The sequence below is a fragment of the Theobroma cacao genome, chromosome 3 (assembly GCF_000208745.1).
Source record: "Theobroma cacao cultivar B97-61/B2 chromosome 3, Criollo_cocoa_genome_V2, whole genome shotgun sequence".
NCBI classification, from domain to species: domain Eukaryota; kingdom Viridiplantae; phylum Streptophyta; class Magnoliopsida; order Malvales; family Malvaceae; genus Theobroma; species Theobroma cacao.
In genome coordinates this window covers 27,117,935-27,145,134 of record NC_030852.1, presented here as the reverse complement: position 1 = coordinate 27,145,134, position 27,200 = coordinate 27,117,935, and the positions used below count along the sequence as shown (strand labels likewise).

At 36.9% G+C, this 27,200-nt stretch overlaps 5 protein-coding genes and 1 pseudogene across 10 annotated transcripts; 5 read left to right on the top strand and 1 right to left on the bottom strand.

Annotated features, from left to right (window-relative positions):
• Nucleotides 482-7,448, top strand: LOC18605316 (hexose carrier protein HEX6). Of its 4 annotated transcripts, none has more exons than XM_018117684.1 (8): nt 482-700; nt 791-871; nt 968-1,143; nt 2,653-2,975; nt 3,082-4,634; nt 4,776-5,290; nt 5,477-5,665; nt 6,110-7,448. In XM_018117684.1, the coding sequence occupies exons 2-5, from the start codon at nt 801-803 to the stop codon at nt 4,150-4,152; spliced, it is 1,641 nt and encodes a 546-aa protein (XP_017973173.1). In that variant the 5' UTR covers nt 482-700; nt 791-800; the 3' UTR covers nt 4,153-4,634; nt 4,776-5,290; nt 5,477-5,665; nt 6,110-7,448. The 4 variants fall into 4 exon arrangements, with proteins under 4 accessions (XP_017973173.1, XP_017973172.1, XP_017973171.1 ...); XM_018117683.1 differs by having other exon boundaries at nt 482-871; nt 4,776-4,998; nt 5,162-5,290; XM_018117682.1 differs by having other exon boundaries at nt 482-871.
• LOC18605313 (hexose carrier protein HEX6) lies at nt 8,877-11,317 on the top strand. Its single transcript, XM_018117686.1, has 3 exons — nt 8,877-9,175; nt 9,619-9,941; nt 10,042-11,317. The coding sequence occupies exons 1-3, from the start codon at nt 9,046-9,048 to the stop codon at nt 11,119-11,121; spliced, it is 1,533 nt and encodes a 510-aa protein (XP_017973175.1). The 5' UTR covers nt 8,877-9,045; the 3' UTR covers nt 11,122-11,317.
• Nucleotides 12,413-15,004, top strand: LOC18605312 (hexose carrier protein HEX6). The gene is made up of 3 exons (XM_007038255.2): nt 12,413-12,713; nt 12,899-13,221; nt 13,680-15,004. The coding sequence occupies exons 1-3, from the start codon at nt 12,584-12,586 to the stop codon at nt 14,748-14,750; spliced, it is 1,524 nt and encodes a 507-aa protein (XP_007038317.2). The 5' UTR covers nt 12,413-12,583; the 3' UTR covers nt 14,751-15,004.
• Nucleotides 16,130-18,649, top strand: LOC18605311 (annotated as a pseudogene).
• Nucleotides 20,120-24,878, top strand: LOC18605310 (uncharacterized Rho GTPase-activating protein At5g61530). 3 transcript variants are annotated; one of them, XM_007038253.2, is made up of 10 exons: nt 20,120-20,264; nt 20,554-20,604; nt 20,718-20,980; nt 21,630-21,692; nt 21,804-21,822; nt 22,569-22,667; nt 22,778-22,855; nt 22,942-23,186; nt 23,668-23,830; nt 24,338-24,878. In XM_007038253.2, the coding sequence occupies exons 3-10, from the start codon at nt 20,774-20,776 to the stop codon at nt 24,478-24,480; spliced, it is 1,017 nt and encodes a 338-aa protein (XP_007038315.2). In that variant the 5' UTR covers nt 20,120-20,264; nt 20,554-20,604; nt 20,718-20,773; the 3' UTR covers nt 24,481-24,878. The 3 variants fall into 3 exon arrangements, with proteins under 3 accessions (XP_007038315.2, XP_007038314.2, XP_007038313.2); XM_007038252.2 differs by having other exon boundaries at nt 20,542-20,604; XM_007038251.2 differs by having other exon boundaries at nt 20,488-20,604.
• Nucleotides 25,001-27,101, bottom strand: LOC18605309 (myb-related protein 305). Its single transcript, XM_007038250.2, has 3 exons — nt 26,506-27,101; nt 25,854-26,085; nt 25,001-25,694 (listed from the first exon to the last, which is right to left on the bottom strand). Exons 1-3 carry the CDS (start codon nt 26,697-26,699, stop codon nt 25,179-25,181), a joined length of 942 nt encoding a protein of 313 aa, XP_007038312.1. The 5' UTR covers nt 26,700-27,101; the 3' UTR covers nt 25,001-25,178.

Genomic DNA, 27,200 nt, shown 5'->3' with positions numbered 1-27,200 from the left:
GCTATGCCCAAATATGCATTGGGCTTACATATGACCCAGTTATTGCAATGCCTTGAGGGAGGGTTTTGTTTAGTCCATTCATTATAAGCCTTGTTGAAATTTTAAACCTAGTTTAATTAGATTATTTATTTTATGAAAATAGTAATTATCCAAAAAAAAGAATATTATTTAATATTGTCAAATATAAATAATTACTTAATTACATGACATAAATTTAATTATCAAATGATGATGAATCAATTACAAATTTTTTTATATGATTGTGTTTATATTAATACACACTTAAGTACAAAAAATTATGTTTATATTAATATTAAAGAAATATTTTTCTTTATTTAGCTTGATATTCCTAGACTTTAAAGGTAATAAATCCGGAAGAAAAAGGAAAGGAGCTTTGGCATGATCATTACAAAGGTGTCAAGTAGGAAATGAGAAATGTTTCCAATTTCATTTGGGACATAATATTTACAGAATAATTTTGGTCCGTATTTGCTTTGCATGCAAGGCGGGGTGATTGTGCGGTAAAGCTGGAAGTCAGAGCTTCAGGACGGACAGACAAAACATTATCGATTAAACAGGTCGGAGGTACAACTGTTGCTGGTCAACACCCAGAGAGTCAAAATTCTGCTAACCAAAGCTTTTGCAAAGGAGTAACAAAATGAACGAGTGCCATCCAATAATTGAGGGATTCTTCCTGGAGGTTTCTCTTTGCCTTTTCGATAGAGCAAGCAAGATGTATAAGTTTTTTTATGCCTGATTCCGTAATTTATAATTTATCATGTACTGACAGTGAAGTCCACATGGCTCCAAAGTTTCTAGGATCCAGTTCAAAGTTCAAACCTCACATGCTCCAGCAAAATACAAATAACAAGTGATGAAACTCTTGTCTTCTCCTTGATACCAATGAGTCAATGAGATCTTCAAGTCAATTAATACCGCTCTAATCATATCATTCCATTGTCTACAGCTTTGAAACATACTCTTCTCTCCCAAGCACAGCTGTGGGTGAAGCCATGGCAGTTGCTTTAGCAATTACAGATGAAGGTGGGCAATACAATGGTAGGATGACCTTGTTCGTTGTGCTGTCATGTATGATGGCCGCCATGGGAGGAGTCATCTTTGGCTATGATATTGGAATTTCAGGTTTGTCTCAACTCTCAACCAAATTATTTGTATGCTGTTATCTTTCTTCTTTGCCTTAACCAGCAAAATTGTTAATCTAGTTTTAAGCTGAAAATCTTTTCATGCTACCCTTTTCCAATTAATTATGGTTTATGAGATATGATCACTAACCAGCATGAAAAGTAAACTCAGTGTGAAAGCTCTCTAGCGACAGTCTCTTGGCTGCTTAGTTGCGATATATATTTATCCCAACAATAAACCTCTCTGTCAGACCATCCTCGGCAAAGCAGCTTATTGACTAGGTGGTTACCTACGTTAGTGCATTTTGCAGGAACTAAGCTTGAGATTAACAGTGTCAACCAAGTATTTCACTGTAGAACTAAAGGCTGAGAGGCTTTGTCAAACTTCCTACATCCTTTCCCTCCATATTGCTTAGATGTAAGCTAAGCAAGTTAGCTTCAGACTTAGAACTGCAAATGACTTTTCCTTAGTCTTGGAAACTCTGAGCCCTCTGGACCTTAGAATCCCAATCACAACCTGTCTTCTGCAATTGAGATTCTTGATTAGTTATTTCCTGAACTCCTTTGGATTATGGGCAAGAAAAGAAAAATGATCACCAGTTTCCTCATCACTAATAATGCAATGTGCACAGGATGTGATTGTAATAGCAACACCACAACTTTGCAATCTGGCCAGGCCAGCCAAAGTAAGGACTAGGTAGGGACACTGTTAAAAGTATGTCTGGTGTAATGATGCTGAAACCATGTTAGTCTATGCCATTCCACCTTCTCTTGTCATAAGTCCAATGGATTTTAGCAGTTGACAAACTTGCAATGTGCCTAATTATGCCACCATGTCTGCTTAATCCGTTCCACAAGATTATCAAGCCTCATCATTGCATATGCATATATCTCTGTCATCACATGGTTATAAAATGGCTGTAGTCTTTTATTGACAACAATCAGCAGCTTGTATGGGCTTCTTTTAAAAGCATCTAAATTCAGGCAGGACTAAAAAAGGTGGTCCAATCCAAAATTGTTCAAAAAAAAAAAAGGAAAATAACCAGAAGAGAAAAGGGTTGCTGTAAAAAGTTCTAGGTCATAAGCATTCTTTTTGGGATAATTGATTTCCAAGATATCTGCAGCCCTTCAATTCTTGATTGAAGTCAATAGGAGTCAACTTATATAGCAGACAATCAATTATTCATGCAAAAGTATGTAACTAAATCCTATTATATCAACTTGACAAGTTTTATTCTGCCAAAAAACAAGAGAAGCGAGCTGATTATAACAATATATTGGCTCAATTTGTCCAAAACAAGGAGTCAACTACATGCCAATTGCCATAGAACCTTGATGTCTTCTTGTTAGTAATTCTTAACAAAAGTTCTAGGCTCTATTTGGTTAATACTTTTGTTTTTTACTTTTTGCTATTTGTATTTGGTTTTCTATTTTTTTTCTTTTTTCTTACTTTTTTTTTCCAAAAAAAGGGAAAAAAATTACTCCTAATGATCTCATTGACTATGTGAAGGTGGAGTGACATCTATGGAGCCCTTTCTCAAGAAGTTCTTCCCGGACGTATATAGAAAGATGAAGGAAGACGCCAAAATCAGCAACTATTGCAAATTTGATAGCCAACTGTTAACCTCATTTACCTCTTCACTATACGTAGCTGGACTTTTCGCTACTTTCTTAGCCTCATCAGTTACAAAAGCTTTTGGTCGCAAGCCATCAATCCTGGCAGGAGGTGCTGCATTCCTTGCTGGTTCAGCCCTTGGTGGTGCAGCTCTCAACGTTTACATGCTCATATTTGGTCGTATCTTGCTTGGGATCGGGGTTGGATTTGCAAACCAGGTACATGCTTAAGCAAATTCCACTGGAATGTTGAAGCCTTTTTTCTGCATGATCTTTAATTGTTGAACGATACATTATTCTCCAATTTTCTTTATTTGCCCTGCAGTCAGTCCCTCTGTATCTCTCCGAAATGGCACCACCTAGGTACAGGGGAGCAATCAACAATGGCTTCCAGTTCAGTATTGGCATAGGAGCACTGGTTGCCAACCTTATTAATTTTGGCACCGAAAAGATCGAAGGTGGTTGGGGCTGGCGTATTTCCTTAGCTATGGCAGCAGTTCCAGCCTCAATCCTAACACTAGGCGCAATTTTCCTTCCGGAAACACCCAACAGTCTAATCCAGAATAGCAGTGATCATGACAAGGCTAAAACTTTGCTGCAGCGAATACGAGGCACCAGCGATGTCCAAGCAGAACTCGATGATCTCATCAAAGCAAGCTTAGTCGCTAAAAGCATCAACCATCCAATCAAGAAAATCATACAAAGAAAGTATAGGCCTCAACTAGTAATGGCAATAGCCATACCCTTTTTCCAACAAGTGACAGGCATCAATGTCATTGCATTTTATGCTCCAATTCTATTCAGGACAATCGGAATAGGTGAAAGCGCTTCCCTCTTGTCCTCTGTGGTAACCGGGGTTGTGGGAGCAGGTTCTACATTCATATCAATGCTTATAGTAGATAAATTCGGGCGAAGAGCTTTGTTCATGGTTGGTGGAATCCAAATGTTTGTGTCACAGATGCTTGTTGGGGGAATCATGGCAGCTCAGCTAGGGGATCATGGCACTGTGAGCAAAGGGTATGCTTATTTAGTTATATTCTTGATATGTATATATGTTGCTGGGTTTGGATGGTCTTGGGGTCCATTGGGATGGTTGGTTCCAAGTGAAATCTATCAGCTAGAGATTCGATCAGCCGGGCAAAGTATTACGGTGGCAGTAAGCTTTGTGTTCACTTTCGTTGTTGCACAAACTTTCCTAAGCATGCTTTGCCACTTCAAGGCAGGGATTTTCTTCTTTTTTGGCGGATGGGTGGTGGTGATGACTGCATTTGTGTACTTTTTGTTGCCAGAGACTAAGAATGTGCCAATTGAACAGATGGAAAAAGTGTGGAAGGAGCATTGGTTTTGGAAAAGAATTTTGGGGGAAGAGGATGATGAGATTAAGATTCATCATTGAATTTAACGAGTTTTCGATCTAATTGTCTCGCAAGAAGAACATAGAAAACAAGTTTGACTAGCAAACTATAGTTCTTTAGACAACTTTTAAATTTGTAATTCAAATCTTAGAAGCAAGAATCTCAATTTCTCAGTTCTATAATTTAGGATCCCACAACTTTAATGTTTATTAGAAAAGTCACTGTGCATGTAATTGCCCCGGTCCATAGCCAATTGTAGCGGTCAATTCCTCTCCGACACACTCTCTCTCCCCCCTCTCTCGAAATCTGAGCCATGGTTTTTGGCGCGGGGTTTTTAGGGTTTAAATAGTGCAAAAACTTGAGGGACATTTTAGAGACAATTTTGCAGAGGAAGAATAGCCAGCCATGGCAGCCGCCTCTGATAGTGATAATCCACAATTGGAATTACATTTAGTATAAACGGGAAACAAACTCATGCACCCTCCTTCTTTATCTGCCGATCACCTCCTCCCTCTGCTCCACTGTAAGCCCTTAATTCCATCTTCTTCAATATTATCTTTTCTCTGCTTGAAATGAGCTTTTATATTTCATTTCGTATTCAAAAAGTTGCCTTTTTTTCTTTTCCCTTTCTTTGATCACTGTTTAAATTTTTTTATATTTAAAGGTTTCCCTGCACAAATAAGCAAGTTGAGAATTGTCTTTCGACGGTGGAGCAATTGCCGAGCAAATCAATGCAAAATGCCCTTTCCGTATTAATGAAGGCATTGGCTGCAAACCCCCTTTTCAGGAATTCAAATGAGGATGTCAAAGTTGCAGGTTCTTTTCGCATCACCGAATTAACCCGAATAACTGCAACAGGTGCTCCTTGTGACGATAATCAAATGAAGGTGCCTTAATTCCATGAATTCGTTTTCGATGCTTTGCCAAATTTCAGTCGGCCATTTGTAATCCATGTTCTCTTTACATGATGTGTGTGTTCATATTAATGTGTGTTTAGGAGGTATTGAAACTGATTGTATCATCATTGAAATATTTGTTTGACAAGTCCAGCCGCTCATACATTAAGAGGACCTCGAGTCTTGAAATTCTTGCCAGGGTCAGGTTATGTTCAGTGATGCTGGATCTTGATTGTGATGCAGTCATCATTGAAATGTTCCACAATTTCTATAAAGCAGTGAGGTACTAACATCTTCTGAGAATTGCGTTCTCTTGTTAACCTTTATTTGTAATACCCATCCCAAAATTCCCTAGAGAACATAATAGAAACTTATAGTCAATCCAACATAGCAAGAAAGGCTTGGTTGTTGTTGTATTTATTAAAAAAGCAAAATCATATGTTCTGGTGTTTTGTTGTTTGTTTTTCAGGGATTATCACCTGGAGAATGTCTTTTCATGCATGGAGATGATTATGATCCATGTCCTGAAAGAAAGTGAAAACATCTCTATGGAGTTACTCTTCCCAATCTTACTTGTTATAGTAATATGATTGCTCCTACATGCCAAGAGGCATCTGGAGCTGTTGAGCAGAATGATGCCACTACTAATGACCATAAAGTAAGCATCTCAGTGGTATCTAATGCATCTCTTTTCTTTTTGAGGACTCTAATCACTTAGTGCAGCGGTTCTGTAAGCATGTGTGCTCTTCAGGGGTGACAAATAATTTTGCACTACTTAATTTTCCAAGTTTCAAAGCTTTGTTTTATTCCCTTGTGCATGTTGTTCACTCAAAACATCATATGTTGGCTGGTGGGGACACAATTGCTGATACTTTGCAATGGCTTTTGAGCAGATTTGGTCTCTTTATTTTATACCTTCATTAAATCGCTGTAGGCTAATGACAAGCCTAGAGGGTCATCTTTGAATAAGGGCAGCCCAGCACATTTTGTTATTGTTAACTATCTGTCTATTTAGGTCTCTATTACCTATCTATCTACTTCTGTTTTGCAGGGATTATTTTCTTAGAGTTTAAGACTTATAAATGATTATATTCTTTGCCAGGAGGATAAAGGAATTCCTAAAGAAGCAGGTTCCACTAAACAAGTTAATCTTGCAAATGATAAATGTCCGAAGTTGGTTATTAGTTGTGTTGTTATTCAGATCAGGAATGATGACTCATTGGCAGATTTAAACTGCCCTTAAGGAAGAAAGAGCTGATAAGCCCAAAAATGTTGATACAATTGTTGTTGAACCAGATGATTTGGGAACTGAGAAGGTGGTCAATTTTGAATGTAAGTTAGATACTAAGAACAGATTGACAAACCTAATTTGCTATCTACAGAACCTTTGAAAAATTTGTATATTAATGAGAAGGAATTTGAGAATGTGCCAGACCATGATAAGAGCAAGGATCTCCCTGGTTTGTCACTTGAGCACCTGTCCATTGATGGGACTGCATCCTTGCAGAATAAAAAAGAGACAGGTATTTAACCTTCTAATTTGGAATCTACAAAACCTTCTGAAATTTTGTATATTTGTCAGAAGGAAGTTGAGACGCTGCCAGACCGTAACAAGGACAGCAAGGATTGCCCTGGTGCATCACATGAGGACCTTCCCATTTATGCGGCTGTGCCCTTTCAAAATAAGAAAGAGATAGGTATTGGACTGTCTTTGGAATCTACAGAACCTTCTGAAAATTTGTATGTTTATGAGAAGGAAGTTGAGACCATGTCAGACCATAAGAAGGACAGCAGGGATGCCCCTGGTTCATTGCATGAGGACCTGTCCAATGATGGGGCTGTATACTTGCAAAATCATAAAGAGACAATATTTTGACCTTCCTCACGTAAAGCAAAGGAGGATGAACTGACTGACTTCCTCAATACCTAGAGGGAGTGTCGCTGATGCTCAGCCCCAGAGGGAGGACAGCATGATTAAGGAGATCATTCCTGTAGTTGATGATGCCTTCAGAAAGGCATCTGAAGGAACAAGTGATTCAGAAGCAAAACAAAATAAATGCTTGTGGGGAAAAGATGACTGCTCTGATTTCAAAGGAGGATACAACTCAGGCAGAAGTAGTTGAAACTGGGAAAGAAAATGGCACTGCAACTGCCTCAAAGGCAAGATCGCTAAAGCTGTCATTACGGACGTTAAATGCCAGCAGTAAAAATGGTGATTGGTTGTCTTCAAAGAAGCTGGAACTGAAGAAAATGGTAGCTCAGGAAAATGTATTTCTGAGAAGGATGGAACAAAATCTTCAACCAGAAATGACGGCAATGCACTTTGCCATTTAGCTGTTTAGTTGATGTTCTTGATTGTTGATTATGTTTTTCTAGATTGTTTAATTAAAGGAATCGTATTGATGTTATTTATGAATTATTATGAGCATTTTATTTAGTTCCACCCTTTATACATATTCAACATCATCGTTTTGATTGCCTTCAAACCTGTGTCCTTTAGCTTTGCTATTTCTCTTTGCATTCTTGTCTTAAAATGTATGAAGGAATTGTTCTGTATTTTCTTCTTGTTAGGTTAAGGACCATTAATTTCTTGCTCTGCTAATAATTCTTTGCCAGGCCTCTGTTTCTATAGAATATGGTGAGAATTCAATTGGTTTGGAAGTCAAATTCTGTTGGCCAAAAGATCAGATGTAAGTATGGATATTAATTTCTAGATTTCCTTATTTATATATCTAAAAACTATTAATTTGCAAAAAATATATATATCTAAAAACTATTGCTGGGGGTGATGCTTGATAATATGAACCATCAATGTTGTTTGTTTTTCTTTTCTTATTTGTATTGCGAGTGGAGCAAGTAATTTTATGTACCTGGACACATATTTCTGATTCCCAGTTCTGGTTGTTTCCCTCCGTACATAATATTGAATGAGGATTTGTTGTGAATTGCAACATGTAAAAACTATGTATTCTTTTACTCTCCTAGTAAAGTGTCTTCAGCAGCCAAGTTCAAAGCTATGCAAAAGACACAGAACTCCCTTGATCAGATGTCTTCAGCAGTGAAGTTGTAAACTAAACAAGGACATTGGATCAAAAGTGCCTGGAGAAGTTGCAGGACTTAGAAAGGATTGGATGATGCTGAGTTTGCAAGGGTTAAAGATGATAAAACTGCAATTGCAGTTACGATGTGAAAGGCCCTCAGCATTTTGTTTAATTGAGGTTTCTGTGGTAAGCATTGTACCTTGAAACACATCATGATCTTAGATTAATTATATGCATGAACGTTTTATTTAGCTGTTGATTCCGTTTGTATATATGCAGATTAATGCATTTCCGAAAGTCAACATAAAAGATTTCTTAAACCTTTTCATCATGAACACTAATTCTGGGTTCGAATTCATGCAGAACAATGATTAACTTACTGGTTCTTAGGGTTTAATTTTTCTTTTGAAAATGATAAACTGTTAATGTGCTCAATTGTTAATTACAAGAGAACTCTGTATCCAGTCTTGGTCTTAAAAACAAGGTTTTAACAACTGGATCTTACGTTCCCTCTACTTACTTAATCCTTAATGGATCACGAATTTGTTTTGTATGCAAGAAAACTTGTTTGCATTCTAGCCTAACTCAATGGCTGATAGAGAGGGAATTAAATCCATGAATCTCTCACTAAAAGCTTTTTTACATAACAGTAATAGCTTAAATGTACTGCTTAGAAGTGCTTGTTGCTGGTTAAATTTTTGGCTTACGTTGGAAAGAAAATTCTTGTATATCTGCAAAGAAAAGGGCCATCACATCATAAATTGCTGGTCATACGTAAAGTCCATATTCTGTTAAATGATTTAAACTACAAGTTCAACCTTTCAACAGTCATGCTCCTACAAAATTCAAAGAAAGCGATATGATCCATGGCATACGGCTGCACTCTACCTACTAGTCAAGGAAGACTGCTCAGTTTAAGCCTTCCATTATCTATAATCTTACAAAGTAGACTATATCTCTCACATTTGTTCGTCAGTGAGCTTTGGGGAATTGAGCTATGGCAGCTGGGTTAGCAATAACAAGTGAAGGTGGGCGGTACAATGGCAGGATGACCCTTCTTGTTCTTCTGTCATGTATGATGGCTGCCACAGGAGGAATTATCTTTGGTTATGATCTTGGAATTTCAGGTCGTTTACTTCTTCTTTTTTTTCCTTTTTAATCAATCCGTATGCAATATGTTTTCCTCATCTGCACTATCAATCTTTCCAGTTATAAACTGTCAATCACTTTAAAATAGTTCAGCCTTCCGTAGTAACTTTTGGATAATGTTTTTGCAGTTGACTTTGTCCCTTTTGTCTTAAAAATAAAAGGTTGCCAAATCATGCTTTGCCAGTTCATGTACTGGGTATTGAAACACTCTCCGTAGGCTAAGGTCTATTTCCTTGTATATATATGGAAACTCACCTTTTATTTTTCTTGAAATAGATTGTTTGGAACAACTTCACAAGTAGTTGAAATATGCCATAGCAAAAATAACAGGAGTACTTAATTTTTAGAGTTTGAAAATATATTGATACTTCAGCTAGAGAAAATTCAAATGATCTCATCAAGTAATTATGTGATTGTAAAGGTGGAGTGACATCTATGGAGCCTTTTCTCAAGAAGTTCTTTCCAAAGGTTAACACAAAGATGAAAGAAGACACCAAGATTAGCAATTACTGCAAATTTGATAGCCAACTGTTGACTTCATTTACATCTTCACTCTACATAGCCGGCCTTATTTCGTCTTTCTTCGCATCACCTGTGACCAGAGCCTTTGGACGCAAGCCATCGATTCTTATAGGAGGAGCTGCATTCCTTGCTGGTTCAGCCCTTGGTGGTGCTGCTTTTAACGTGTACATGTTGATATTTGGTCGTGTCTTGCTTGGGGTTGGGGTTGGATTTGCAAACCAAGTACGCATGATATATTCAAGTTTCCTTCTTTCTTGCGCAAGATCATATGCTAATTTCTGGGATCTAATTGTTTATGCTCTAATATGCATTTTCTTTGCAGTCAGTCCCATTATACATCTCCGAAATGGCACTTCCCAGACACAGAGGAGCAATGAACATTGGCTTCCAATGCGGTGTTGGCATCGGAGTGCTTTCAGCTAACATTATAAATTTTGGCACTGAAAAGATTGAAGGTGGATGGGGTTGGCGTATCTCCCTGGCGTTGGCAGCACTCCCGGCCTCATTCCTGACAATAGGAGCTCTTCTTCTCCCTGAAACACCCAACAGCTTAATCCAGAACAGCAATAACCACCAAAAGGCGAAAAGTGTGCTGCAACGCATACGAGGCACCGCTGATGTCCAAGCAGAACTTGATGATCTCATCAAAGCAAGCTCAATTTCAAAAACAACCAACCACCCATTTCAGAAAATTATACAAAGAAAATACAGGCCTCAATTTGTAATGGCAATAGCTTTACCATTTTTCCAGCAAGTGACAGGCATAAATGTCATTACATTCTATGCTCCAATCCTGTTCAGGACAATTGGGCAAGGTGAAAGTGCTTCACTCATGTCTGCAGTTGTGACTGGCCTTGTTGGTACTACTGCTACATTCGTATCAATGCTTGCAGTGGATAAGGTTGGCCGAAGGGCCTTGCTTATGATTGGGGGAATCCAAATGCTTGTGACACAAATAATTATTGGAGGAATTATGGCAGCTTTGCTAGGGGATCATGGTGGATTAAGCAAAGGATACGCTTACTTAGTTTTAGCTTTAATTTGTGTATATGTTGCTGGTTTTGCATGGTCATGGGGTCCGTTGGGATGGTTAGTTCCTAGTGAGATTTTTCCTTTGGAGATTAGATCAGCAGGGCAAAGTATTACAGTAGCAGTGGGCTTTCTCTTCACTTTCATCATTGCACAAACTTTTCTAGCTATGCTCTGCCACTTCAAGTCAGGGATTTTCTTCTTTTTCGGAGGATGGGTGGTGTTGATGACTGCATTTGTATACTTTTTCTTGCCAGAGACTAAAAATGTGCCAATTGAGCAAATGGAAAAAGTATGGAGGGAGCACTGGTTCTGGAAAAGGATTGTTGGAGAGGTGGATGAGAAGGTTTACACACAGGGGGCAAGATGTTAAATTTGATTGAAGTTGCATTCTCATTATATATCTAGCAAGAAGAAATTAATATTTCTGTGGAGTGATTCCAACCACAGTTGCTTCATTATATATGCAAAGCCATAGCATGGTAGTTCGCAATTATAGTAGAACATACCACTTAGGCTTAGGTCAAGTGATGAGATTTGAATACAACAAAGTTACTTTCAAGTGGTTATTCTGCTCGTCTATATGCAAGCTTGTAGTCTTCAAATTAATAATAACATCAAGAAAATGTGACAACAGCCGCCAAGTTCCATTAAAAAGGTATTAATTGTAACTGTTGACTACTAGGTTGTTTTCTGTATGAGAATGCAAAAATTCACCTTTCTTTTTTCTAAGACATGCATCATCATCTGTCAACAGAGCAAACTGATGTGAAATTGCTTGGCTGTTCCTCAAAAGATGTGGCAATATAGGAACAACTCATAATCCAGTCTCCTGGTAGGGTAGCACTTTGATGATGCAAATCATCATTTAGAATTTTCAATCCAACATCTATCTTCTTTCATGCATCATGACCCCAATCCAAGTTGCATCCCTAAGACTTTGATGAACAGATCAACGTGTCATTGAACTGTATTCTTATATGAATGATTGATCATGAAGCGAAATTGTTGGTTTGTTCTTTAATGAGAGGACCACGAAGCACTTGTCAACTAAAGCTTTATTTACATGAAAGAATCGAAATTCTTAAGAGTAAAAATCAAATAATAAAAATACCAGTCAAACCAATTCAAAGTGTGACTAGTAATTTGTTTTGAATTGTAGAGCCTGGAGCCAATGAAGGTTAGTATTGATTGTGGACGCCATAAGTGCTGAAATTGTGATCCAAATTTAGCCGTCAATTTCATTTCCAAGTCTCTGCCGCAGCACTTATTAGCATTCAAATCAGATTGATATGTACTTATATCTGTATATGTATGCTAACTTCCTGGAAATGATAGCAGTATCGTAAAGAAGCAACGACGCGCCTGAGAAAACTTGAACTTGGGTAATTAAAACCAATGTCAGGACAGTCAAGAGTCTTCGGAAGTGGTCCTGTACGAGAATGCCAAAAATTTTCTTAAATGTCAAATTAAAGCTATGAATGGCGAAAGAAAAAAAGAAAAGTTGAAATATTTCTTGTGCTGGGCTTCAACCATTTCAGCTTGTCTCAAGGAAGTCACACCCACACCAAGCAATTTTGATCTTTAGCTGTGGCATTAAAACCTGTACTATGAAGTGGCATGCAATCCCACTATAACTCAAAAACAGTCAGACTCCATATGCTTCCTTTTGGACCACACGAAAGGAGAGAAATTCTGTCGCTAATCTTCCACTAGTCGACCAATAAAATAATGCTCTTTTCACATAATCAACTACTGTTATCTTTATATAAAGTATAAAGTGATCTTTCTTTCTTGTATAATTGGGATAAGTGGTCACCTGGGAGGTCGTAGCTATGGCGGTTGCATCAGCAATAACAGGTGAAGGAGGGCAATACAACGGCAGGATCACCCTTCTCGTTGTTCTGTCATGCGTGATGGCTGCCTCCGGAGGACTTATCTTTGGCTATGACCTTGGAATTTCAGGTCTGTCTCAAACTAATCTTCACTGCAAATATTCCTCAATATATATATATATGCATACTGATTTTTAAAGAATAAAATTAGCACTTGAATCTTAATTAGTTTATTGCTCTTGGTATAAAGTGAAATCCAGATGATCTCACGTATAAATAAAGCCATTAACGATATTTATGTAACTGTGGTTTAAGGTGGAGTGACCTCCATGGACCCTTTTCTCAAGAAGTTCTTCCCAAATGTGTACCGAAGGATGAAAGCAAATACCAAGATTAGCAATTACTGCAAATTTGATAGCCAGCTGTTGACCTTGTTTACATCTTCACTCTACATAGCTGGCTTTATTGCTTCTTTCTTTGCATCACCTGTGACCAGAGCCTTTGGACGAAAGGCATCCATGCTTGTAGCAGGGGTTGCAGTCCTTGCTGGTTCAGCACTTGGTGGTGCTGCTTCTAACGTGTACATGCTTGTATTTGGGCGTGTTTTTCTTGGCATTGGACTTGGCTTTGCAAACCAGGTATTCTAATCTATTTCCTCTTCTTTTTTTCCTTATTTTTTTTTGTATTTCTTCTTCCTTTTGCAAAATCTTCTGCGAAATGAACTTGAACAATAAGTTTGGTAGCAAATTTACATGCTAAATTCATAGAAAACCCTGCAATAAGGAGGGTAGAAATGAGTAAAATGCAGTAATATCAGGCCTTCGTAAGTTAAAACTGGGAAAAAGAAGTTCCCTAACAAAAGAAATGGCCCTCAGATTGTCTTCCATTGACTTGTCAAGAAAATGGTCCTCCCCTATTTGTTGTAGTCCAATAATGAGGGAAAGACTAATTAATTCTTTACCAGTCTGACCATAAAGCTCCAGAAACACTAATTTAAGCATGCTAAATGATCAATTCCTGTTAATTCAAGATTGTGACAGAATTTAGTGCTAAAAATAGTTACTAGTTTTTATGCTGCAATTTATTTGCTATGCAGTCAATCCCACTCTATATCTCTGAAATGGCGCTACCAAAACAAAGAGGAGCAATGAACATTATCTTTGAATGTGGAATTGGATTTGGAGTACTCATAGCTAACATCATCAATTACGGCACCGAAAAGATTGAGGGCGGTTGGGGCTGGCGTATCTCCCTATCCCTGGCCGCAGTCCCTGCATCAATCCTGACACTAGGTGCACTTATTCTCCCAGACACACCGAACAGTTTAATTCAGACTACCAACGACCACGAGAAGGCCAAACGTGTGCTTCAGCGTATAAGGGGCACCATTAACGTGCAAGCAGAGCTTGATGATCTCATCCAAGCAAGCTCAATCTCGAAAACAATCAACAACCCATTTAAGAAAATCATACAGAGAAAGTATAGGCCTCAACTGGTCATGGCAGCAGCTATACCATTTTTCGCACAAATGACGGGGATCAACGTCATTACATTCTATGCTCCAATACTTTTCAGGACAATTGGCCTACATGAAAGTTCTTCGCTCTTGTCTGCAGTTGTGATTCGCCTTGTCAGTACTTCTTGTATATTCATATCTATGTTTGCAGTGGATAAGCATGGGCGAAGAGTACTGTTTATGATTGGGGGAACTCTAATGCTCGCGACACAAATAACGATCGGAGGGCTGATGACAGCTTTGCTAGGGGATCATGGTGGATTGAGCAAAGCCAGTGGTTACTTGGTTTTGGTTTTGGTATGTATATATGTTTCCGGGTTTGGATTGTCTTGGGGCCCTCTCGGATGGTTAGTCCCTAGTGAGATTTATCCATTAGAGATTCGATCAGCAGGCCAAAGCATTACAGTAGCAGTCAGCTTTTTCTTCTGTTTCCTTGTTGGACAGACTTTTCTGGCCATGCTTTGCCACATGAAATCAGGGATTTTCTTCTTTTTCGGGGGATGGGTGGCGGTGATGACCACATTTGTGTACTTGTTGTTGCCAGAGACCAAGAACGTGCCCATTGAGAAAATGGAGAAAGTGTGGAGGGAGCACTGGCTGTGGAAAAGAATTGTGGGAGATCAAGTGGACGAGAAAGCCTTCATAAGTTGAAATAAGCTTTCATCTTGATTTGCAAGACGGATATAGAATTAATCCCTGTTTGATTACTTAAGATAGCCAGACCCTGTTGCTGTTGTACGAATATAGAAGATATAGAATATATTACTGTACTTCTCTATAGTTAAATCCTTTTCTAGTTAAGAAATAATGGAGCCTAGGCTCCTGGTGGGATATGACTAGGATAATGTTGTCATTCAAATGTCATCCATCCAATAACTTGGAATCTAAAAATTAAGAATTTTTAACTTTTACTACTTAATTATAATTATTTATTAATTAAAAATTCCAAAGTGTATTTAATAACTCCAAATTCCGATATTTCTTTATTAACAGTTTCCTTATAATTTTATTGAAACATTTGATTATTTGCATTACTTCAAGTATATATTAATATTTATTGTCACATGTGTAAAAAATAAATATTTATTTTATAATTTTAGAATAACAATTATATATAAAATTAATTATTTCTAAAGTGTAAAGTTTAAGGTGTAAATAATTAAAAAATTAAAGTTCTTATGTAATAATTGATAATGTTTGTTATAAAAATGTTTAAAATAATAATTTAAAAATAATATAATTAAATACGTTTATTTACGTCAATCAAAAGTTTTATAAGCATGTACTAGTACATATAATTTTATGAATTATTTATATAAATAATTAAAAATATTAAAATTCACATATGATAATTTAAAAATATAATAAGTGAAAATATTTATTTTTTTATCAAACTGCAACGTGATTATCTAATTTCCCTTATTTTACCATTATTTATTTATTTTTATAATTGATAGTTTATGAAATGACAAAGTAATTGATAGCGTTACTTTTTAATAACTGATAAAGAGAGAAAGTCAACACTGTCATTGGTTTAAATGCCGCCATAACAAAAATATAATAAAAGCTTACATAAACCATGTCAAAATAAAACCTGATTACGTAAAATCTCGAATTTTGGTTACGATAATTATATTTTTAATTAAAAAGTTATTAGATAAATTTTCTTCCTTAACAAATTATAACAGGATATGTAATTAAAAAGTTAAATTGTCACGTGAATATATAGGAATCATATTTTTTTAATATGGCATAATAATAATCACATGATAATTTTTAATTATTTATTATTATATCTGTAAGGACACTTATCTAATATTTTTTCATTTTAGAGGACTAATTTAAGAAAAATACCAAAGAAAAATTTTCTAATTTTTTAAAGTTGATTTGGACTTAATGGGCCGCCCAAAATTACAGTTAGGTCCGGCCTAGCAAGAAAAGAACGTAAATTACAGTTAGAACCCGCTTTAAGGCTGGATGGTCACCAAGGCTAGACTTGAGCTCTTTGACTGGGTGGTCGTCATCACAATTGCAAAGTCATCTCACACTTGCGCCTTCAACCCCACATTCTCCCATACTGTCCACAAGAAAATGGTAATTGATGTTCCGTACCTGTCAAGTGACAATGCTCTTTTATAATCTTCTACTATTGTGTCTATAACTTTTAACTTCAAGCCATCTCACTCTCCCTCTCTCACCTGTTTATGCGAGTGAGCTTGGAGGTCTAAGACATGGCAGCTGGGCTTTCAATCATAAGTGAAGGTGGGAAATACAATGGCGGGATGACCATGCTTGTTGTTATGTCATGTTTCATGGCTGCCATAGGAGGAGTTCTGTTTGGTTATGATCTTGGAATTTCAGGTTTGTTTCAATATGATCGTTTATATACTTTTCCAGAAGAATTTGCTGATCAGTACAGCCCGGCCGCGCACAAAAACAGCGGTGTTTTAGGTCAAGGCTTTTCATGATTAACCAATTTGATTTAAGTTTTATATTCTCCGATGAATATATACTGTATATACCTTTTGGTAATAATTTTATGCTGTTTACACATATCTGCAGTTCTTTTTCTTGTAATCATGATATGACAGATTCTAAGCGGTGCATGTATATTACTTTGCAAAAACTTTTTTATTGATGTTGTAAAGAGAATTGAGATGATCTCCATTGACTAATCGTGTAACTGTGAAGGTGGGGTGACCTCTATGGAACCATTTCTCAAGGCATTCTTCTCACAGGTGTACAGCAAAATGGAACAAGACACCGAAATTAGCAATTACTGCAAATTTGATAGCCAACTGTTAACCATATTTACTTCTTCCCTGTACATTGCTGACCTTTTTGCTTCATCAGTGACTAGAGCCTTTGGCCGCAAGCCATCTATCCTCGTAGGAGGAGCTTCATTCCTAGCTGGTTCAGCCCTTGGCGGTGCAGCTTTTTAACATTTACATGTTAATATTTGGTCGTGTTTTGCTTGGAGTTGGGATTGGTTTTACAAACCAGGTAGCATAATCAATTCCTACTGTTTTTTTTTTTTGAATCAATAATCATAAGTTCTTGTTCAAGCTTCATTTTGTTTTGTTCTACAGTCAGTACCTTTATACATCTCTGAAATGGCGCTACCAAGGCACAGAGGCGCAATGAACATTGGTTTTGAAGTAGGTGTTGGCTTTGGAGTACTTGTAGCCAACCTTGTTAATTTTGGCACCGAAAAGATCAAGGGCGGTTGGGGCTGGCGTATTTCTCTAGCCGTGGCAGCAGTCCCAGCAGCAATTGTAACACTAAGTACGCTCTTTCTCCCAGAAACACCCAATAGCTTAATCCAGCAAAGCAATAATCACCAAAAGGCAAAACATGTGCTACAACGTGTACGAGGCACTACTGATGTCCAAGCAGAACTCGATGATCTCATCAAAGCGAGCTCAAACTCAAAAACCATGAAACACCCTTTTAAGAAAATCGTACAAAAACAGTACAGGCCTCAATTTGTAATGTCTATAGCTATACCATTTTTCCAGCAAGTGACTGGAATCAACGTCATCACATTCTATGCTCCAATACTTTTCAGGACAACTGGCCTTGGCAAAAGTGCTTCGCTACTCTCAGCAGTTGTGATTGGTCTAGTGGGATTGGCCTCTGTATTAATATCCATGATTCGTAGTAGATAAATTTGGAAGAAGAGCGTTGTTTATGGTTGGAGGAGCTCTAATGTTTGTGTCACAAATCGTGGTTGGAGGAATTATGACAGCTATGCTAGGTGATCAGGGTGCCCTTAGCCAAGGCTGTGCTTACCTGGTTTTGATTCTGATATGTATATACGTTGCCGGGTTTTCTTTGTCATGGGGTCCTTTGGGATGGTTGGTCCCTAGTGAGATTTATCCATTAGAGATTCGATCAGCTGGGCAAAGTATAACAGTAGCGATAGGCTTTTTATTATGCTTCCTTGTTGGACAAACTTTTCTAGCTATGCTTTGCCGCATGAAGTCAGGTATACTTTTCTTCTTCGGGGGATGGGTGGCGGTGATGACTGCATTCGTCCACTTCTTGTTACCGGAGACTATGAATGTGCCTTTTGAACAGATGGAAAAAGTTTGGAGGGAGCACTGGTTTTGGAGAAGATTTGTAAAGGAAGAGGAGGGGGCTAAGATGCAAGAAGCATGACGTCGAATTTGAGTAGCTTTGATTGCCATTTGTACCAGATATATGCAATGGAAAAGATTCATAACACCAACTCAAACAGATTGAGGTTTGGGCCTATACATTGTATAGCTCAGTAGAAGTAAATTTTAAGGAAGGTTCAGACTGATTTGGACATTGCAGCATCTACGGAAATCGAATCCTATCGAAGACTTGTATAGTTTTCTCGGAAAGGAAATTTTGGTGTCTGAAGAAAGGCATCATCTCTTGAAAGAGTGATAAAAAAGCCAATGAATGATTGCTTTTGCTTCTGTTCATATGGTAGGAATCTATAGAAATATAGAGATATATAGAAGTAAATGTTAACCTAAACAATATTGATATAATATATAGTATTACATGCTTTCCATTTATATATTGGTGAGTTACCATGAGGTTGACTATTGAGTCTAAAATTTAATGAGGTACTGGACATCCGCATCAACACCCAACTTAGCAAAATTTCCCATCTTATACTAAAATGTAATTTATTTATGTTGAGCACGCTTAACCCATGAAACAAGCCATTTTCGACCATCCAAAATCAAGGAGTTTTATGTTGGACTATCAACCCCAACAAAGCTAGCTAGCTTTGTCATCTAATGCAACACTAAAGTATAGAGTCAACATTTTCTTGATATTTTTATGACAGCACTCATTAATGAAAGATATGTACTTGTCAATTTATTTAATTGATCATTATATAATGGAAAATTACTCAATTAAAATTTGTCACATATTTTATCTCTCTCTGTCTCTCTCTCACACACACATATATATAGTTACAAGATATAAGATTACAGATAAGGTATCCATTATTTAGTTATCAAAATCTTTTGAAATGTTTGAAATTTTAAAAAATTAAGCGTATCCAGGTCTTTAAATCCTAGGTAAAAATAATCTCTCAAACTCTTTTTTTTTTTTTCAAATATGTATGAAATCAAAATTCAAATAGTTATTCCATATTAAATTCCTAAATCTTGAAAACTATAAAAAAAAATTATGATATATCCTAATTAATGGTTTTCAATAAAATTCTTTATTATTCATTAAAAAACAATTTTGATTTAATTAACAAATTTATTTCCCTTGATTACTTTTTTTTTTTGATATAGCTAACCAAGATCAAAAGCTGAATTTCAATAAGCCAAGTACTCAAATAACAGTCCATGTTCATATCTTATAAAAGCTAAGGATAAAAAGTGTTGTACCAAAAATGGACTCTTTCAACAGATGGAAACAGAGGCAAGTAACTGGACAACTTCAATTTTTTTTTTTTAAATTACAATCACTTTCTCCCTCTTGGTATTTTTTTAAATAGAAAATCTATTATTTCCAAGTCAATATACACTTAAAGCAGCACTTTAATTCAATTTTTTAGGTATTAAAATTTATAGTAATTGAATAGCATATTTTACTATTGAAAGCTAGAGAGAACAACTTTCAGTAATAGAAAAAAACTTTTTAGCAATAAAATTTTCACATTTCCTTTTAAAAATTAATTTTTATAATTTTATTAAAAGTTGGTTAGCAACCAATTTATCAAGGAAAATTAAAAATCATAAAGAGAAAAACAAGAATTGAAGCTAATTTGGTCATGCTGCTTGCGGCTCTTCGGGCGCGTGGTATCCAAGTTCCAACCAAAGGAGCAGCAAGCAGCCAGCAGCCAGCAGCAGAGCCGTTATAATCGTTGGAACCATCCAGAACCATGTCCCCGTATTCTCCGAGAAACGTCCCACGTGTCTTTTCTGTATTTGTCCAAACCATTTACTAAATATCACTGACTATTGGCTGAATATTTTAAGTTTGAACTCTTCCCGTCTTAAAAGGACTTTTCTCTCTCTCTTAAAAAAAAATAATAAAACCAAACACAAAGGAAAATAAAAAAAAAGCAGTATTCCACTTTCATCTTTCGCCATCAGCTCCTGATTCAACTGGCATAAAGAAAAGCTCTCCCTTGATCGTCGCTCCATTGAAGCTGCAGCGAAGGTGAATATTTTCCCTCAAATTTAGGGCTTGCGCCGATCATTGATTTCGGTTATCACCAATAAGGCTTTAAGAATTTGTTAGGCCTCCGTATTTCTTTTGAAACCAAAAACAGTATTAATACTAATCATTTAGATTTTCCTTATTTCTTTTTAAATCAGAGCATCAGTTTGTCTCTGCAAAAAATTGTCTTCTTTTTCTCTTAATTTTGAATTTTTTTTTGCAGTTTCTTTTATATATTACCTTGTAAAATTAATTTCCGGTTTTTATTAATCGGAAGCGATGCCTTCAGCCGTATCGCAGCAGTGGCAAGAGAAGGCGACTGGTTTCTTTTCTTCCTCAGGTTCCTTTTAATCTATTAATTCTGCATTATTTTCTTTTTTGAATTTTTGTTATTGTTGCCACATCAGCGAAATGTTTCTTTGTTTTTTTTTTTTTCAAAAATTTTGATTGCAGGGGTGAAACTGAAGGAAGCTAGCCAAACGGCCGGAACATTTGTCGGAGAAGTTGCCATGGATGCTAAAGGCAACGTCGCTGACGTGGCGGAACGAGTTGGTTCTATGGTCAAAAGCCGATGGGCGGTTCTCCGGCAGCCGGCGACAAGACATGCTGTACAGGAAAGTCTTATATCGGCTGCTGCTACGACCGGAACCTTTCTGAGGAAAGGCATCACCGGAACAAAAGACAAGGTTGCTGTTGGGAAAACAAAAGTTGAAGAGGTAAATTTTAGCTCTACAAATAATTTAAATTGAAAATTTTTATATATCTTTTAATTTTCAGCTTAAATATTATTATATGTCTTGTTTAATGTGAAACTATATTGCGTGAGAGGGAGAGAGGCTGTCATGTAAATTTCGAGGGTTCCTGTTTCATGTGGCATAGATATGTAAATTATTCCTTACTATGCTGTTATACGATTACTGTCTTCATCTGTGATTGATAATTTGTTTTGATTATGATCGATTGCTTTCAACTCTGTCTCTGTTCTTTGTCTTCCCACGCTCCCGCTTTGTAAATCGCCTTTTAAGCTTGGCTTCATATCAAAATTTATGTTATGCTAGAGAGATATCATTTTCGTACCCCACTGAAGGGGTATTTGTTGCTTGTTTGTTTTGCAATTGGGCTTTTTTTTCTGCTATTGCAAAACTTTCAAGAAACTGATGAATTTTGGATGTTTTAATGCTTTTCCATGTTTTAATGGTAGTTGTTGATGTTACAGTTGATCTTGTGTAGTTAAAATGTAATCTATACTTGCCATTTATATAATTGCCATTCTTATTTGTAACAGAGAAATAGACTAGTGTAGTCTAGGCTCCTAGAGAAGTTATGGTCAAGAATGACATATATGTAATGGTGAATTTGTTCCAGGTAGCAAAAAAGACGGCACAGAAAAGCAAGATAATTTTGACAGATATAGAACGATGGCAGAAGGTATAGGATTGTGTTACTTTTAATTTTGTTATTTGCTTTTATATTTGCCTTCTTACATGTACTTTCAAGCTTCTTGAAGCGTCTGAATTTTTATGTGTTTTCTATTTGCAGGGTGTTGCCAGCACTGATGGTAAGTTTCTTTATCTTGGTGGGTGCACTTTCCCAGATGGTGACTTCTTTAGGACTCCTGGTCATTTCCCTCTTCTCTTAATGAAATCTTGAATAATTTGGTTCTACTTTATTCTTTCAGTACTTCTACTTCAAGAACGCAATGTGAATTTGTGTGTGGTTTTTCAAGAAATTTCTATATTAAGAGCCAACTTTTGAACTTGATATGTCCTGTACTTACCATTCCAAATTATTTACCTAGCATCAGGAGCATCTGACATGTTTAATGCACAAGTTTTTCTACCAAGTGCAGAAGTCTTCAATATATTTGATTCAGGTGTAGGGAACTGCTTTAAATTGAAATTCTTGTTTCTTATAGGCCTAGCCATTGAGCAACTCTTAGTCCATACACATCTTGTGAGAATGCTTCTGATTTAAACTAGCATAAGTTTTAAAATGCATTAGTTTTCCCATTTTCGTACAATTCTTTTTAGTACGAAAAGTTTGCCTTTATTGTATTGCAGTGCTCCATGCTTGTCTTAACTTTTCACTTCTTCTCTATGGCCGATGCTTCACTAATTAGCATTTGCTGTGAAAATAACATTTATTCTTATAGTTTTGACTTAGCCAATTATAGGGGCAAAGGTTTTCGCATTTTGCTTTTCATACTCGCTCATTGATTAAATTAATCACTCAAGTCAAGTATTCTCTAGATATTCCCGGTTGCAGTGAATAGTTGCTACCACTTATTTTTTTCTTTGTCCTCAGTTTTTGGAGTTCCTATTGAGGATACTGTGCAACGGCAGCAATCCAACAGGCCCATTCCGCTTATATTGGTGAAATGTGCAGATTATCTCATTTTATCAGGTAACTCAGATGAAAATTAAATGAAAACTATTGGACCTGGTAGTTATATAAGCAAATGTTACTAAATATACACTCTTTTCCAGAGGGTAACATATTTGTTTGACTTTTAGGTCTAAATTCGCAATACTTGTTTAAAGCTGAAGGAGATAAAAAGGTCATTCAGCAATTGGTTTCTACATATAACCAAGGTATCTTGCATGTTATATGCTCAAATTTGACTGTGAGTTATTCTGTTTGGATTGCATCATAATTTGTCCTCATGTGTGTATCACAGATTTCAATGCTTCAATACCAGAGGGTGTGAGTGCAATTGATGTAGCAGCTCTAGCAAAATATTACATTGCTAGTCTTCCTGAGCCACTGACTACCTTTGAGCTTTATAATGAGATCAAAGGTGCCCGCTCTAGCATACATGCTATGAGAAACGTACTGAAGAAACTTCCTAGTGTAAATTATATGACACTTGAGTTTGTCACTGCATTGCTGCTTTGCGTTAGTCAGAAATCAGTCCTTAACAATGTAGGAGTTATCTCTCTCTCTCTCTCTCTCTCTCTCTCTCTCTACATGCATGCATTGCCTTTATAAAGTGGTTCTAACTAAGATTTGAATATTACTGTTAAAGGTTATGTTTTTCACATATGTGAAAATTATCACTGAGATCTTGCAAGCCTTGATTTTTGACCGTATACTGAGCAATAATATGGTTCCCCCTATGGACCACTGATGGGATATAACTGACTTTATGGCTGACGTGATCTAGCACTGAAGTTTTCATGGATAATTTATTCCTTCAAGGTCATTGTTAGCTTGTTTGTTTATGGTCATTGTGAACAAAATGCCTATATAAAGCAGTTTCTTGGTTTTTTCATAATGGTCCTCTGCCCCTTCTTTCACCCCCATCCCTCTAAAACAAATGACTTGCAATCATGTGCATGAAGTTGTTATGTAATAGATTATAGTGCCTATTAATAATGTTTAATGGTTGTTTATCGTCTAACAGATGGATGCCCGAAGCCTTGCCATGGAAATGGCTCCTGTTATTATGTGGGAGAAGGGTCAGAAACCAGAATCTTATAGGAAATACTGGAGTCGTCCACCAAAAAGTCCTTCCAAGGGTAGCATGGATTCAACCCCTGCTTATACTGCTTGGGACATGCTTGCTGGTAACTTTTCCTATCTGCTACAATCTGTCCGTATGTCACTAGATTGTGCATGAGAAAACATAATTGCATGCCAATTGGACTTTGACTCCACTTTATTGAGGGACAGCTAATACCTAATATTTTATTTGATAGAATGCAGTCTCTACTTATCGAAGCAACTCTTAATCACAGGATTGGAAATAGTGAAAATTAAGTTAAAAATGTTACTGTGTTGTTTTAGAGTTTAAAAAGAACGCAAACACCCCCCTGCTCCTTTTCCCTCTTCTTTATTGCTCTCTCTTATTTCTTCTTGGGACCTAAAACCTTCTTTGGCTGCCAAAATTTTCCCAATATACATTTCTTTTCTATTTTTTTTTTCTAATACTAATGGTTCCTCTGTTGATTTGACCCTTCTATTAATTGGATACCCCTGCATCAACTTATCCTTGTTCTGAAGAAGTGGTGACTAAAAATGTTGTCAAACAACCAGAAGTTTCTCATTTTCCTTCATCTATTATATGGCTACAGATGACGGAGAAGATATGGATGCTTCCTCCCACATTCCTTTGGATGATGGCATGCCAGTCGATTTTGGTGCCATTGAAGTTATTCAATGCCTCATAGAACAACACAATCCCATATTCACAGATGCTAATGAGACAATCTGGTGATGATCGAGAAGAACCCCTTTTCTCATGCCTCGTAAAAGGTGCCTGGCAAGATCAATCATCTCTTGGGATGAAATTCTAAAAAATTTGGTCAAGATGATTATCATGCAGTGGAGGATATTTTGTTGGCAGCCAAATCTGGGGAAGCATGTGCATCTGTGCCTGTACATTTTAGTCATTAGGGAGTTTCTTTTTAGTATACTTGTATTTGGAGAAATATTCATTCTGCCTCTGCAACATAGTTTCTATTTTTGGATAGGGATGAAATGAAATATGCCTAACTCTAAAGTGACTGCTTGGACCGGAAGTGCTGGTTTGTTTTTCAGGAAAAAAAAGAGTTATGTCTTTGAAGCTCTATTTAAAACCTAGTGAAGGATGAATTATAAATAATTATATTCAAAGCCTTTTGTCTTTTAAGTTTTAACAGTATCACTGGCAATAGTGATAAGAATCCTCTGTAATATTTAATAAACAGAAGATAAAGTTCTTTGAATCCATATCTCTCACTCTTTGTGCTATTGAATTTAAGATAACAACAATATATATAACATTAATTGACAGATATCAATTGTCACTGTTTCACTCCTGAGTTGTCAGGCTAGCAAAGCAGGCAGTTTACTCAAGAATTGGTTGTATATATAGTAGGAAAGTCCCATGGGTTAGAACTAAAAATACAAGCACAACTGTTCCACTGCATACGATTACCACTCTGATGAGTTCGGAAGAGGATCGAGGTAGTCAAACATGTCAGATGGAAATTCATCAAAGAAGCTATCAGGGATTGCAGGGTTTCTTCTGTCTTCCTTCTTCCCAATTTGAGCATTGTTGTTCATACCAGTTGATGGAAACCTGGTGAACCATTTTGGTTTACTGTCAGATTCAGAAGCCTCCTGATGCTTGAACATGCCCTCAAAGTTGAGACCATTGGGTTCTGGGGCAAGGTCCTGGCATTGTGTCAAGCTTGGGAGGTCCAGTTGTAGTTGCGGTTGTAGAGAAACAGGGTAGTTTGCAGAGGGCTCAATGGATGGTATCATCTGAATGGTCGCAATGTCTAGTATTGGAAGGCCTGTTTCCAAGTTTGGTAAATCTGGCTGAACCAGATCAGGTAGCGGCACCATCCTGAATTCTTCGAAGTTTCCTGAAAAGGATGGACGTTTAGCCTGATCATGGTGAGATGATGACCCCTGCTCTAATGGAATGAAGTTGGAAGGCGGGACCTGAAACATAATACATACAAGTTCAAGAAACCTAAAAAGTTAGAAAATCCAAGTATCCAACACATCACATGAAATAGCGTGAAAAGAGCAGGCTTCATGTATCATAGAAGAAAAAGAAAGCTTGCTTATTAGCTCTTGATTTTCCCTTCAATTCCTTACCTCCACCATTGGCATTTCATGGAGAACAGGATCCTTCCCTTTGTTCTTATGTGAATTTGATGTAGGCGTCAGCAAAATTCTCTCCAGCCGCTTGCGTCTAGCACTCCAGAAATTCTTCACGTCATTATCTGTTCTTCCTGGCAAATACCTCGCAATCTTCGCCCACTTGTTGCCAAACTGTGCCTGCAGTTCTATCACCACCCTCTCTTCCTCTGCTGAAAATTTGCATCCACTAGGCACAATGTTTTCCCAAAAGAAAAAAAAGGATTACATGGTTTATTAGCTGTACTCTAATCATGCAATAAACAGAGGATGAAGCAATCATTACAACATTTTTGTCCTAACCCTGACAAACCCACCATGCACAACAGCACAAATTTAGCAACATTGAAGGATAAAGCAATCATTTTCTGTTTTTTACTACCAGCTGCTGCAAGTACATAAACAACAGTTCTCTTCAAAACCAAGAAAACCAACTAAGAGAATTCAAAAATTAATTAGCAAACACATTTTACTTATTAAAAACATATCAATACCTGTCGATCACAAATGTAACAAAGAAAAAATGTCATATCTTCCATTAAATAAGTTTTTGACTAGTTTTGGGAAAAAAATAAGATGAATTCCAAGGAGATAGTGATGAGAAACTTACGTCTTCAAGTTGGGTCTAAGCTTGTTAACCCATCTCAGACGACAAGATTTTCCAGTTCTCGGTAAAAGTCCCATGGATCGAATGGAGCTCCAGCCTCTTGGACCATATTTTTTCACGTAGTTCAGTAAGACTTCATCCTCTTCAGCAGTCCATGGCCCTTTCTTTATACATGTTCCTTCACTTTGACGTTCCATTTCAAGAATTTTATTCTCTTCTTTTCTTTCTCTTTTATTACTTTAACCACAAATTCAGAAAACCCAAGTTACTAATCCTCTTCAAAAGTGTTAAATTACCTGCTTTTTTGGCTTCTCTTTCCTTTTGTTTCCGTGAAGCATACGAGTTTATTGGCAAATGAAACAGAGGCAATGTCTGATTTTTTTTTCCATTTTTCAAATTTATTTGTTCTTTGATTTTGTTGGAGGAGCTTCATGGATGCAAAATGAAGAAGCCAATGTAACCTTCCCAAGTCAGCAACAACATTCCTTTCAGCCTCTCAAAGAATGACAAGTCACAGTAGACCATGGGGGATTTACAGAACTGGAACTGCAGAGGATCCGTCTTCCCACTTTGTTTCAGGTGACGGTTAAGACGGTTAGTGGCACTCTCCATTACCCACTAAACCCCGCTTCTTTTTCCTACATTTTAAATCACATGATCAAATCACAAAAAACCCTTGCTCCATCCTCAAAATAACA